The sequence below is a fragment of the Marmota flaviventris genome, chromosome 1 (genome assembly GCF_047511675.1).
Source record: "Marmota flaviventris isolate mMarFla1 chromosome 1, mMarFla1.hap1, whole genome shotgun sequence".
NCBI lineage: Eukaryota > Metazoa > Chordata > Mammalia > Rodentia > Sciuridae > Marmota > Marmota flaviventris.
In genome coordinates, this window is record NC_092498.1 from 122,176,270 (window position 1) to 122,191,255 (window position 14,986).

Sequence of the window (14,986 nt, forward strand, 5' to 3'; positions counted from 1 at the left end):
TTAGAATTCCCAGATCAAAACACAGAAAGGAGGGAGAGATGGGGAATTTTTTTATTTTTTTCTTAAAGAATTTAGGAAGAAATTGTTACTCTATGGAAGGAGATAATAATGGATTCTGTGTGTGGTTAAGCACATAAAGTCAGGGACTGGAGACGCAGCTCTGTGGTAGATGGCTTGCCTATCATGTGTAACGCTCTGGGTTCAATCTTTAGTACTGAGAAAAAAAAAACTGACATAATGTCAGGTTTCTGTTCTCGCGACTAAAAGGCTCAGGGGTCACTCTAGTTAAACTGGGCTAACTGGGCTGTATGAAATAACCACACAAGAGACACAAATACCTTTTTCTTTGGGGTCGCTGTGACGGCTCCTCTGAAAGAGAGAGAGAGCACGCGCTGACCCCTTTTATTGAGAAGCTATTTAAATGAGGCAAGGGGTCAGGTTTCAGGGGGCTGAGTTTATCTTTATGATGTCCACTGTCAGCAGGTTGACTGACACCTGGGTAGGCCACACCCAAGGGCACAGTAAGAGGAGGGGACACACACAAGGCACTTCCATGGAAGATTCTATCCTAAACAGGGCAAGGGGTTATATTACAAAGGAACAGGTGAGCATAGCTTCACCCATGGGGCTGTAGCAAGACACACCCATTTCTGTGACTGAGCGCCTCAGCACCCAGCTGGGGAGTGTATCTCAGTCACCGTTAAGGTTGGCCTCCCACAACATAAGTTTGGTAATGTTTGATGTTCATTGCTTTATGGTGAAACATCATTATAAAATGTATTGAATCAGTAGAATTAAAACATATTCCTGTCTAAAAGACTGAGAAACAGAAATAATACAAAGAATGATATAAAGCATTTGTAGTTTTGATAAGTCTCTTGACCAAAGAGAAAAGGTGGAGGGAAGAATCAAGGTGGTGTTTAAGAGGAATCGAAGTACATCATTCATTCAACTAAAATTTGGTGAGCTGATTAACAGTCAAGAGCTAGTATAAAAATATATCAGTGATCCAAACAAAAACCCTCTCTTCAGGGAGCTAATTTTCTGTTAGAATTAATCAGTAAATAATAATTTTTTAAAAAAAGATGGTTATCTATATGCTAGTGAGAAAAAGTAGGAAATGAAGGCAGGTTGATATTTATAGGACATGGTTATGAGTATTTGAGAAACAGTATTCTAGAAAAGGAAAACAACACAAAGGCCAAGAAGGAGCATACTTAACACATGTTAAGAACTGGTCAAGAAGATAACAGGCAAGCCAATGATAAGGGAGACAAGTTAAGAGAAGAGGCTTTTTAAATGTGCATTTGTGGTCAATAACAATTATAGGAACTCAGATCATATGGGCCATTCTAAGTTCTCTGGCTTTTACTGAGTGTGATGAGAGACTGCTGAGATTTTTAATGGTGTGACTTTCATTTCAACAGGATTGTTCTGGCTGCTGTATGGAGAAAAGACTTTAGAGAATAACAGTGGAAGCAGAACACAAGAAGCTGCTGAAATAAAACAGACAAAAGATAATAACAGTAACAGGATGCAGAAATAAAGATACTAAGGAGTCAAGATTCTAGATAAAATCTTGAAGGGTCACAGATTTGTCTGATAGACTGCACATGAGATATGAAAGACAGGACGTATAAGTGATGATGTTGTGCCAGCAAATCTATGAGCAGAATTCAGAGAGATATGGAGAAGACATCCAAATTTTGGAATCTTCAATCTGTAGCATTATCTAAAACACAAGTCTGATGACATAACCCAGGGGAAGAGTCTAAAATCCAAATCCTGAAGTATTCCATTTTTAGAGGTCATAAAGAAAGAACAGCAAAGGAGATCAAGAAGCAGTTAATAACCAACTGGATAGGAGATGAATCAAAAATGTGAAGCATCCAGAATTCAAATAAAAAAAATTTTTAACAGGGATGAGAGGTGGGAGGGAAAGGGAGAGAGAAGGGAAATTGCATGGTAATGGAAGGAGACCCTCAGGGTTATACAGTGGAGGGGGTAGAGAGAGAGGAGGGGAGGGGAGGGGAGAGGTGGGGAGGGGGGAGGGTGGAGGATGGGAAAGGCAGCGGAGCACAACAGACACTAGTATGGCAATATGTAAATCAATGGATGTGTAACTGATGTGATTCTGCAATCTGTGTATGGGGTGAAGGTGGGAGTTCATAACCCACTTGAATCAAAGTGTGGAATATGATATGTCAAGAAATTTGTAATGTTTTGAACAACCCACAATAAAAAATTAAAAATAAAAAAAAAATAAATAAAATAAAATACCTTTAAACATTAAAAAAAATAAATAAAAATAAAAAAAATTTTTAGGAAGGAGGAAATGAATCTCTCTGATAAATGCTGCAGGTAGATCAAATAAATCAACTAAAACTAACCACTGGATTAAGCAATGTGGAATTCATTGATGACCTACACAAGAGTGGGTTAAAGAGAGAACTGGAGGGCCAGATTCTGTGACACGCCTGTAATCCCAGCTGCTCTGAAGGCTGACAGTTCAAAGCTAGCCTCTGCAAAAGCGAGTCACTAAGCAACTCAGTGAGACCCTGTCTCTAAAATACAAAATAACATTGGGGATATGGCTGGTGTCAAGCACCCCTTAATTCAATCCCCTCGCGGTACCACCGCCCCCCTGCCCAAAAAAGATTGGGAGAATAGAAAATACAGACAACCTGAAATTTTCCTAAAAAGGAAAATTTACTTTCTTATGGACAAGCAAATATGAAATAAATAAAGGGGAACACAGCATCAAACAACAGATTCCCAAGGAGAAGTGACAGAAAAATCAGTATGTTTGCTACTAAAATTATCCAAAGCAACAGAAAACTTAACCCAAGATAAAGAGGAGACTTGTTGGAACAATATGCTGAATAAATAAGTGCACAAGTCTTTGTTTCACCCATTGTAACAAAATGCCAGAAACCATATGGAGAACAACTGGAATGGTGGATAAACAGGTACAAGAGCCAGCCTCTCTCATGGCCCCAGGTGAATCCCACCTCCTAGTATTCACACTGTTCTGCAGCCCTTTCCCACAATGTAAAAGGTTGGCCTGTGCAGAAAACACTCAAAGAAGAAATGATGGAGCTGGGGATGTGGCTCAAGCGGTAGCACGCTCGCCTGGCAAGCGTGCAGCCCGGGTTCGATCCTCAGCACCACATACAAACAAAGATGTTGTGTCCGCTGAAAACTAAAAAATAAATATTAAAAAAATTCTCTAAAAAAAAAAAGAAGAAATGATGATATGTCTCTTCAGATATTAAGTTATAAAAAAGACACTGCTTCATCTTAGGTACAAGCTCTCCCAAATTAACTCACTCTAAGGGAAGCCAACTGGTATGACATAAGCAGCCCCACGGACAGGTCCAATGAGTAACTGAGGCCTCTTGCCAAGTAAGAGATTTGAAGCAGTTCATCCAATTCTAGTCAAGCCTTCAGAGACTGCCAATCTAGTCAAAAGTTTGACTGTAGCCTCATGAGAGCCTAAGCCAGAATTGCCAGCTGCCAGCTAAGCCACTTTTGGATTCCAAACATTCAGAAATTATGATGTAATAAAAATGTGTTATTTTAAGCAACTAGGTTTTGAGATGGTTTGTTAAAATAGATAACTAGCTAATACAATGGTTCTGAGTTGTATTCACAAATCTGCGGACACAGAATTTACCTATTATCTTGCCTACTGACATGGAAAAAATTCTGTTAACCTCCCCTGTCAAGTCACATACAATTTACCTAATGAAATACAGTCTTTAAGAAAAAGAGTATAAGTGAGTTTGGTGGCACATGCCTATAATCCCAGCTAGTTGGGAAGTTGAGGTAGGAGAATCACAAGTTCCTGGCCAGAGTTAAACCCTAACTCAATATAAAAATAAAAAGAATGGGCAATGTAGCTCAGGGATAGAACAACCCTATTCAATCCCCAGTACAATTTTTAAAAAAATTAAAAAGTATAGTAATGAACAAGTTAACTCCACTTTAACAAAAAATTTTCCCTAAATGACCCATTTTAATGCATTAGCTGAAATCTTAGGGTATGTGTACCAATCCATGTTAGCCTCACAACTTAAGTCAGCCTTACATAGCTCTAACTCTCTATGGTGCTTACTTTTTCAAGAAATGAAGTGAAAGAATGCTGCAGCCACCACATTCTCCTTTGTTTAAGAAAGCAATTTAGAGGGCTCCAGAATATTTAAATTAACAATCGCCTGAATTTATCATATACATTCAGATTCCCTCAAGAAACTCTAAACAGTAAGTTTTAGCACAGGAGAGAATGAAAAGGAAAATTTAATTGAGAAAAGAAACAACCTTGGTCCTTATGATACAGACTTCTCTCTTACCTCAAATGTACACTGAAACTTTTTAAGAACTTGAATCGTCCAAGGAGAAGGTCACATCCTTAAGGCAACCAGAGAGAAGGATTAGGGTTACTTGCATGTTTCAAGGATATTTAATATCCTGTTGCCTACCTAAGATTGCCATTTAGATGTTTATTAACCATCTCATATCTAATCGGAAAAGAGAATTCAATTACTTTCCCCCAAATCTACTCCTCCTGTCTATCTTAACACCCCACCTGTAAACTGCCCAAATTAATAATGGCTCACTGGGATTCAGTGGGCTGCATTAGCGTCCAGAAGGCCCACAGTAAACAAACAAGAAAAATAAAGAGGCACTGCGATATAGCAACGAGTACAATAAACGGAATTTTAAAAAGGTTTAGACACTCTAAGGGTTCAGGGCCTGCAGATATACAGAATGGGGGTGGGGCTGGAATTACAAACTGGTTTATGATTTTTAAACACCAAAATTAGGCGCCACAAGAGACCACTGCGGGGCAGGGGAGAAAAGGCAAGGCAGGAGGAGGGTGTACAGGCCCCTTCCTCAGGAGGCCTCGCTGGGCCCGGCACCAGGGGGGAGTTCCGCGGGGTAAGGAGAGACCGACTGAAAGAGGCGCCTAGTCAAGTTAAGGAATGGAATGTGTGAGGTGGCGTGGGGCCCACTGGGTCCCCAGCCCCTCACGCCTTTTGGAAGACGTCGGCACTGAAAAGGCCTCTTGGGCGGCGCAAGGCCACCGAACGCGGTGTCCGAACCTGGGGGGGGCTGCAGCGGTGGATTCTCCCTCCGGTCTGCCCTCAGGGAACGCTCGAGCCGCGCTACTCCACCATCCTTACCGGCGCTGATCAGTGGCGTCCCCGCGAAGCCGGCCAAGAAACAGCCCCGAACACGCTCCCTGGGCAAAACCCGCAGCCACACCACCTACTCAGGCCCCAGGGGCCGCCACCGCCGCCAACGCCACAGACGTCTTCACACGCGCGCCCAGTGATTGGCTGCCAGGTGCGGCGAGCTCGGTCGGCTTGGCTCCAGGCGCTACAATGTGATTGGTCACGAAGTGCGGGTTCTGCGCATGCGCGCACTCTGGTGCCCCTGGTGGCTAATGGGCACGTAAGGTCGGGCTGAGGAGTATCAGGCCAAGGTTATGGCTGTATCCCTGAAGTTCCGGGATCTTGGAACATCGAGGTTCTAAAGCCAGCCAAAGCTCAGCGCTGGGGTTGGGCTCACGGTGCACTCAGAGATCGTTTGCCCTCATTGTCATTATTCCAGGTGTGGTGCCTTTTCTATAAAAGCACTGGCTAACTGTCCCATGCATAAGAAACTTGACCAAGCAACTGAATCTCGAACCTCATGCTCTTGAAGTTGTATCCGGAGCTAACCTGCCAACTGTGTTGATATAGCTTACAGTGACCTAAAAAGAGATTTTACTATTTTTTTCTAACTGAATGAAAAACAACAAACAATATCATTTTGTGGCATGTGAAAATTATATAAAATTGGGGCTGGGGAGGTGGCTCAAGCGGTAGCGCGCTCTCCTGGCATGCGTGCGGCCCGGGTTCGATCCTCAGCACCACATACAAACAAAGATGTTGTGTCCGCGGAAAACTAATAATAATAATAATAATAATAATAAATTTAGAAAAAAAAGAAAATTATATAAAATCAAAATTTCAAGTTTTATAGGAATACAACATACCTATACCCTCCAGGTATTGTCTGTTTCCTAATAAGACAGAAAAATTTATTAATTGTCAGAGATTATATCAAATATTTACTATCTGATCCTTTAGCAAAACAAGTTTGATGCTGGATACAGTGGATGGTGCACACCTTGTAATCCCAGCAACCCAGGGGGCTGAGGCAGGAGGATGGAAAGTTCAAGGCCAGCCTAGGCAACTTAATGAGACACCTCCCTCCCCTGTTTCAAAAAAATAAAAAGGGCTGGAGATGTAGTACAGTGGAAGCTGTACTTTTGGATTCAATCCCCAGTATTAAGTGGGGGTGGAGTAGTTTGCCCAATCTTTTTTGCAGGTTTTTATCAGTTCTGCTACAAGTTTATCTATTTCAGTAATTTTTGGGTGTGTATGTATGTTTTTGATTTTTTTTTTTTTGAGAGAGAGAGAGAGAATATTTTATTTTTTTGTTGATGGACACAACACAATGCCTTTATTTTTATGTGGTGCTGAGAATCGAACCCGGCCCCGCCCATGCTAGGCGAGCGCTCTATCGCTGAGCCACAATCCCAGCCTTGTTTTTGATTTGTTGTTGTTGTTGTTTAATTGGGGAGTGAACCCAGGGATACTCTACCACTGAGCTACATCCTCAGCCCTTCTTAGTTTTTATTTTGAGACAGGATCTAAGTTGCTGAGGCTAGCCTCTCAGTAATCTTTTTTTAAAGGTTTTGGTTTTATTTATATGTTACCTTCTCCATTTATTTCTTCCACTCTTATTATTTCCTTCCATCCTGTCTCTACAAGGATGTGTTGCTCCTCTTTATAATTTTTTTTTTTTTTTTTTTTTAGGTAAATGCCTAACTCATTTGTTTGCAAAATCTCTTTTATTTTCCTAGTATGTAGTGCTGTAAATTTACCTTTACTAATTTAACTGTGTCCCACAATTTTGGTATCATAATATATTAATTTTCCTTCAATTCCAAGGAAGTCCTAATTTCCTTAGTGATTCTCACTTTTTTAACCTAGGAGGTTATAGAGTAAAGTGTTAATTATTTTAAAAATCTACAGGATTTTAAAATACTATTCCTTTATCTGTTCAGTAGAGTATACCATAGTCAAAATGAAGAGATCATAGATGTAGAAGAGATATTTACAATGTCTAAGATGTATGAATGTGAAATTATCTTTTGACTGCACAATAATGCCAGTATTGATCAATAAAAACTATTATCTAAACTCTGGGCTTCACATTTCACTAATTTTTGTTTTTGTTTTTTTTTTTACTAATACCCTTTTTCTCTTTCTGATTCCCATCCAGGACAATGAATTGCACTTAGTCATCCTGTTTCTTTATCTTTTCCAGGTCTGAGACAGTTTCTTTAACTTTCCTTATTTTTGAAGATCTTGACAACTTTAAGGAGTAAAGGTGAGATACTTTTCAGAATGTATCTCAGTTTGGGTTTGATGCTTTTCTTGTGGTTACACTGGGTTTTTAGAAGAATATGAAAGACATGATGTGCCCTTCTCACCAAATCTTAGGGATACATGCCATCAATGGGACTTGTTGGTTTCTCCTTGGTAAAGTTGCTTTCTTTCCCCTTCATACACTATTCTTTGGAAATTCTGGCTAACTGGCCCAGGCATAAGAAACTTGACCAAGCAACTGAACCTTGAACCTCATGCTTTTGAAGTTGCATCCGGAGCTAGCCTGCCAACTGTGTTGATATAGCTTACAGTGAACTAAGCCATTAAATCCTGCCTATGCCCAGAACAGGGCATGAGGTCTCCTTGAGGGAAGAGTACATAAATTACTTGAAGTTCTATTGTAAAAATGATTCTTTTAATTTTAAATTAATCAAAAATAAATATTTTTTAAATTCAATGCCTCAGTCATAGTTGCCACATTTCTATAGCTCAGTAGCCACATGTAGCATATTGGCAAGAGCAGATGCAGAACATTTCCATCATTACAGAAAGTTCTACAGACAGCAGACTTAAATCATTCATTTCTCAAACTTTCTTCTTTCTAAATATAACCATTCTTCAGTGTTCATGGGAAATTGTTTCCAGAACTCCACGCAGATGCCAAAATCTGTGGATGCTCAAGTCACTTATATAAAATGATGTAATATGTGCTTATAACCTAAAAAAAAAAAAAAAGCTCCTGAATACTTCATATTATCTCTAAATTTTTTATAATACATATTGCTATGTAAATACTATATTGTTTAGGGAATGATGGTGAAGAAGAAAGTCTCTATGTGTTAAATACAGATGCAATTTTTTTTAATATTTATTTCTTTTAGTTGTACACAATACCTTTGTTTTTATTTATTTATTTTTATGTGGTGCTAAGGATCGAACTCAGGGCCTCGCACCTTCTAGGCGAGTGCTCTCTACCACTGAACCACAACCCCAGCCCCATACAGATGCATTTTTTTTCCAATATTTTCAATCCAAGGTTGATTGGATCCATGGGTTCAGAATCCACATGTACAGAGGGCCAACTGTACATGTATTTAGAGATAAGTGTCTATGAATTGCTTTAGTTCCATCTCATAAATTTTGTGATTGTATTCAACATTATTGAGTTCAACATTTTCCCTTTTCCACTGAGATTTCTTAGAGGAGCTCTGGGCTATTTATATTGAGGACCAGGACCAAGGTAAAATAAGCAAGGATCCCAGAGCACAACATTAAGGAGTCACTCACTCACAGGTTCCTAGAACCTGTCACTTTTGCCCATTAGGCTCCTTGTTTGCTTCAACCTAGTCCTAGTTCAATTTAGCTGTATTGTCAAATTTCCAGATTTTAGGAGTTTTATAATGATCTTTCTGTCATTAATTTTTAGCTCAATCTCTCTACAGTCCGTGGTAGCTACAAAAAGCCCTACAACTAATATCATAATTAATGGGAAAGTATTGTATCTGAATTTGAGAACAGGGCAAGGATGTCCATGATAACCACTTCAGTACACAAAGACCCTGGAACAGTAAGACAATTTAGAACTCTAAAGCTGAAGAAGTAAACACAGATACACAGACTTACGCAAAGTTACAATAATTAAGACAGGGTAGCATTAGCACAGAGAGAAAACTGAACAAATGGAATAGGACAGTCCAGAAACATACATGCAGTCACCTGATTTACACAAAATATTCCACTGCAACAAAGTGGGAAAGAAGTGGTTTTGAGTAAATGCTTTTGTTGATTTAGATATGCTTCTGAAAAATATTAACCTTGATCCTATGTTTTATCACATCATAATAATTCATTTGAGATTGCTCATAACTACATGTTAAAGGCTAAAGAGATAAATTTCTAAAAGAAAACCTAGGAGGAATATCTTTATGTCCTTGCTAGATAGTAATTTCCTTAATATACAGGAAAGGCAAATCCTGATATACATATTATATCTTTGAAACCAACATACAGATCAAGATATGGAATATGTGTAGTGTTCTAGCAGTTTACTTATACCTTCCCAATTGAAAAACAGAACAGTTTTTAAAAGGTAAGAGAGAATAATTCTTGAAGAATATCTAAGTTATAAACCACATGAAAAATATATTTTCAAGATCATTACTCATCAAGATGCAAATTGAAGCTACAATGTGATACTACAACTTCAAGAAATGGGCAATAGTTAAAAAGACTGAAAGGACCAAATGTTGGATCTGTACCAATGGAATTATCAGTATTGATGATGGTAATACAAATTGTTTCATTCACTTTTTAAAGTATTTGACCATATTTACACTAAAAAAAGCTGAATATGTGCAATTCCAGCACTATATCGAAAACAAATAACTACCCATGTCTTCCAGAAAATATACACAAGCTCATAGAAGCTTTATTCAAAATAGTTGAAGAATCAACCACAAAGTCCTTTGACTATAAAGTGGATATATAAGACTGTGTCAATTTTATTTAATGGAATTCTACCCAGAAATGAAAAACAGCATGCTACTATTATATATAGCAAGCATGCATTTCACTTTTCAAAAATAAGCCAAAGGCAAGAATTTATTGTATGAATCCATTTATTTAAAATTCGTAAGTAGAAAAAACTATAATGGTAGAGGTCAGAGTGGTGGTTACTTTTGTAGAGAGGTTTGAGTGGGAAAGGGCATGAAGATTTCTGAGATACTTCTTGACAGTAAGAAGGTAAAGATGTCACGGTAAAACCTGACAGTCGATCACATTACTGGTTAGCATCAGCCACAATGTACAGCCTCAGATCTACCTTTCACAATTCCTGAAAGTGGGTAGAATATGTTTTTAGCCAGAATCCTGGCTGTAGGTACAAAATATCCAGTGTTTACTGACTTCCTCTTTTTAGTTTTCAAAGATGACAGGCAAGGATCAGTGCTGCTCACAATAATGAATGTTTGTACTTCTTCATGGGTGAGTTGAAGTCTGAATAATAACCTTTGTTCCAGGAGGCAATCCCTCCAGTGGTACTGGCTTTTTAAATGTTTGATGATTCTTGGTTTTGTGCTCTATTTCCTCCTTCGAAGTCAAAAACTGTAGCCGGCACTTGGAACATGAAAAGAGGTTCTTCTTGTTCCAGTGCTTCCAACAATGATTCATGTATGGATTTGCCATTTTAAAAACTTTGAGACAAAATAGACAAAGCAAATTCTTAGTGTTTTCATGGTATGTTCTAAAATGTGTTTCCACATCAGCAAAGACTGATGATCTGTAACTGCAAATCTGGCACACATAGGGCATTTCCCCAGGCTTATGATTGTCCTTCATGTGTTCTAAGAGAATCTGATCTGTTTCAAATGACAACTCACAAATTTTACAGACAGCAGAGGGCTCCTGAAAAGTGTGTACACTGTTAATATGATGTTGTAGTTGGAAGGGAGTGGGAAACTGCCGGTGGCAATGCTGGCAGGTAGTGTGGGTTTCCCAGCTGTCACCCCTCTGCTTCTCAAGTTCCAAATGATGCTTCATGTGATTCATAAACTTAACATTTTTTAGAACTTTCAAGCAGCTAAAACATTGAAAGGTTGTGTGAGTTTTCTGTTCTGGCTGCCCATCCCCTTGATGTTGTCCATAGTAAAAGTCACTAAGTAACATGATTAAATTTCCTTTCTTGGGATCAAAGGTCTTGTTTTGACTTGCAAGGCTGGAAAAGCCTGTTTTTATCAGTCCTTCAGAGTTATTTCCTGGGCCTGGATCTCTAAGAACAAAAGGTACCTTTTCATTAGCAGGAGGCCAAGGAGAGGATGTTCTATTCTGAACGTGACTTGATAAGAAGTGAGTACTTTTTGAGGGTGTACTTATGTCTTTTGTAGGAGAGATATCAGAAGAGGACATAGTTGATGAATGTGTACTTGGGATTTTATTCCTGAGTTTAGACCTTTTTGGATTTCTGCTGTCTATATCTGAAGTAGAAGTTCTCTTTGAATCACAAGAACTTTCAACCTTGCCTCCTATAGAAAGTGCAACTTTCTCTAGACACTGAGTTCTTGAATGGAACAAATCTGATGAATGGGGAGGAACAACTTGTGGTGAGCTCATTCTATAATCAGGTTTAGAGGAACACTCAACAGTAATAGGAATATCTATTGAACTCTGTTCAGACTGAGCAACTGGTGTGATTGCTGTGGCCATAGGGGTCACATGCATTGCAGATTGAAACATTTGTGCAGGATCTTGACTGAGATGGCCTTTCTTTCTTCTTGAATATGAGCCTGGGGTGACTCTGTTCAAAATGTTTGAAATAACTGGTTTTGAGTTTGAAATCATCCTGACAAAGAGAATTTCAGCATCTTCATTTGCATGTTCCATCCCAATAAAAATCAACTCAGCGTCATTATCTTTGTCTATCTGATTGGATTCTCTCTCATGTTTCTTCAGTGGTTTTGGTTCTTGTTCCTCACGAAAGAAGTGATCCGACATTTTGTAATTGCTTTTTGATTGAAGCAAGTGGTGCATTCAGTTTTCAGAGCTGTCTTTTTATAAATTGCTACCTAAGTGCAATCATGTAAAAACATTATTTTAAAATACATCATTTTACCTTATTTTATTCTCCTTTAAACACTGAAGTAACTATTAATATCACTACAATATTTTACATATAATAAAACAAGTTTGAACTATTTGGGGAGTTGAAGGTAACTGGGGTCGAACTCACGGCCTCCTGCATGCTAGGCAAGCACTCCACTACTGAACTACATCCCCAGCCTTTTGTGAGAAAGAGTCTCACTGAATTGCCCAGGTGGACTTCAAGCTTGCCATTCTCTTGCCTTACACTCCTGAGTAGCTGGGATTGCATAGTGCATCATCACACTCAATGTGAAATAAAGCTTATAATTAACCTTAACAAAATTGACTCTCAAACACCTGCTACTCCTGTAATATTCCATTCTTCCCAGTGGTCATCCCTAGATATACTGAGGAGAGTGGTTCTAGGACCACCATCACATACTCCCATCCGGTATACCAAAATCCTCAAATTCCTTACATAAAAAAACTAGCATTTTCATATAACCCATCACATTTTCCTGTATAATTTAAATCATCTCTATATCACATATAAAACCCAATACAATGTAAATGCTATGTAAACAATTGCTGTACTGCATTGATTAGAGAGTAACAACAAGAAAAAGGTCTGTACATGTTCAGTGTAGATGAATTTTTTTCAAATATTTTCAATTGTTGGTTGGTTGAATCCAAAGATGCAGAAGCAGTGGATACAGAGGTTTGAGGTTAAGCCAGTTTCTCAGACCACAAACTTTTGGAGTCATCCTTTGCCAGGCTTTTCCTCATACCCAACCACCAATCAATTAGCAAACTCTGCTCTGTCTTCTAAAAGTATCTAGAGTCTGCCATTCCCTTCCATCTCCATGTCACCTTCCCTATAGAAAACATCATGTTTTCTCCCTTGATTATTACAGAATTTTCTGTCTTAACCCTTTTGTCAGACTGAGGATATACTTCAGTGGTAAAGCACTTGTCTAGCATGCCTAAAGGGTTAAGACAGAAAATTCCTAGCACAAATAAACAAAACCTTTATCATAACTCTTCATGGTCATCCCAGTACTCCTGTTAAAAATACAGGAAATGAGCCAGGCAGTGGCTCACTTCTATAATCCCAGTGACTGGGGAGGCTGAGCAGAAGAATGGCAAATTTGAGGACAGCCTCAGCAACTTAGCAAGACCCTGTCTCAAAAAAAAAAAAAAAAAAAAAAAAAATTCATATATAACTAAAAAGAACAAATAAAAAATAAAAAGGGTTGATGACAGGAAAAAAAAAGAGATGATAGACATAATTACTAATTACTGATTACTTCCTTAATGTGAACATGTTATCAAAACTTTTTTTCTCTTTTCCTCTTTTCTCTCTCTCTTTTTTTAGAGGTACTGGGATCAAACCCAGGGGTACTTTGTCACTGGGCACCATCACCAGGTTTTTACAGTTTATTTTGAAACAGGGTCTCACTAAGTTTCACAGGCTGACCTCAAACTTGCAATCCTCCTGCCTCAGCTTCTTGAGTTGCTGAAATTACAAATATGTGTTCTACCATGTATTGAAATATTACTTCGTTCCCCATAAACATTAAAATCACAGGTTGAACATCGTTAATCTAAAAATCTAGAATGTTCCAAAATCAGAATCTTTTCACCAAACTGATGCCACAGGTGGAAATTTTCACATCTTACCTTATGTAACAAGTCAGTATACAGGTACACCAAAAGTATTATATAAAACTGTCTGCCAGCTATATGTTATAAGGTATAAATGAAACAAATGTTTTTTTTTTATACTTGCATCCCATCTCTAAGATGTCTCATTATGTATATGCAAATATTCCAAAATAAAAAAAAAAAAAAATTAGAAATCCAAAATGCTTCCGGTTCTAAGCATCTATTTTTTTTTTTTTTTCTGGTCCTAGGAATTTTATAAGAGATCTTCAATCTGTATTATCGGTCAATTAAAAACTTCTTGAATTGGGCTAAGGCTGTATGTAGCTCAGTAGCAAAGCTCTTGCCTAGCATGTGTGAGGCACTGGGTTTGCTCCTTAGTGCCACATAAAAATAAACAAAATAAAGGCATTCTTTCCATCTACAACTACAAAAAAGATTTTTTTAAAACATCTTAGATTAAAAATAAAGATGCTAAGTATATTATATGTAGAAAAAAATCTTAAAGGATGTACATATATATATCATATTGCATGCATATACAATACACACACACACACACACACACACACAGTTGGAATCGATTCTTTTCTTTGTCAGTCTCCAGAGAGTTTTCATTTCACACATAGGAAACACCTATCATCTGAAAATATCCAGTAGAATGCAGGACCATCTACCTTTGCTTACTCTGGTTCTCATCTTTTCTACCCCTCACTTACTCCACTACAGCCACATGAGTATGAAATATGCCAAGGCCTTTACTTTCTCAGAATTTTTGTTGTTCTCCCTGCCTTGGGTGTTTTCACCCCAGATTACCCTTATCTATGTTTCTAGCCTGCCTCAGGTACAGGGCTCCTCAGCAAGGATTCCCTAACATCACTATCAAAAATCACAAATTCCCTAAACTCATGTGCCCTGTTCTCCCCCCAGTGCTTTTTTCTTTTCTTTTTTTAATATTTATTTAGTTTTCGGCAGACACAACATCTTTGTTTGCATGTGGTGCTGAGGATCGAACCCAGGCGGCACGCCTGCCAGGCGAGCATGCTACCGCTTGAGCCACATCCCCAGCCCCCCAGTGCTTTTTTCAACTTAACATTTATTACTGCCTACCTTGCAACATATAAGGATTGAACCCAAGAATGCTTAATCATTGAGCCACATCTCCTTCCCTTTTTATTTTTATTTTCAGACAGAATTTTGCTAAATTGATAAGGCTGACTTTGAACTCAAAACCCTCCTGTATAAACTTCCTGAGCCACTGGAAATACAGGCGCGTGCCACCATGCTGGCTTTTTTTATTTTGT

General features: G+C 38.4%; 2 protein-coding genes across 6 annotated transcripts in view; both read right to left on the reverse strand.

Annotated features, from left to right (window-relative positions):
* Znf280b (zinc finger protein 280B) overlaps positions 1 to 5,317 on the reverse strand; it is a 75,030-nt gene extending 69,713 nt beyond the window's left edge. For all 5 annotated transcript variants that reach the window (XR_011708396.1, XR_011708395.1, XM_071615690.1 and 2 more), the window contains exons 1-2: positions 5,187 to 5,317; positions 4,353 to 4,410 (exon numbers count right to left, since the gene is read on the reverse strand). The gene's annotated coding sequence lies outside the window, so the exon portion shown is untranslated. The remainder of the gene's footprint in view (positions 1 to 4,352; positions 4,411 to 5,186) is intronic.
* Positions 5,318 to 10,421: 5,104 nt separating this feature from the next.
* Znf280a (zinc finger protein 280A) lies at positions 10,422 to 11,933 on the reverse strand. Its single transcript, XM_027923900.2, has one exon. It carries the CDS (start codon positions 11,931 to 11,933, stop codon positions 10,422 to 10,424), a length of 1,512 nt encoding a protein of 503 aa, XP_027779701.2.
* Between the last annotated feature and the right edge of the window lie 3,053 nt (positions 11,934 to 14,986).

Excerpts from the sequence above, each read along its gene's own strand:
- Znf280a (XM_027923900.2), bottom strand. The coding sequence starts at position 11,933 with ATGTCGGATCACTTCTTTCGTGAGGAACAAGAACCAAAACCACTGAAG.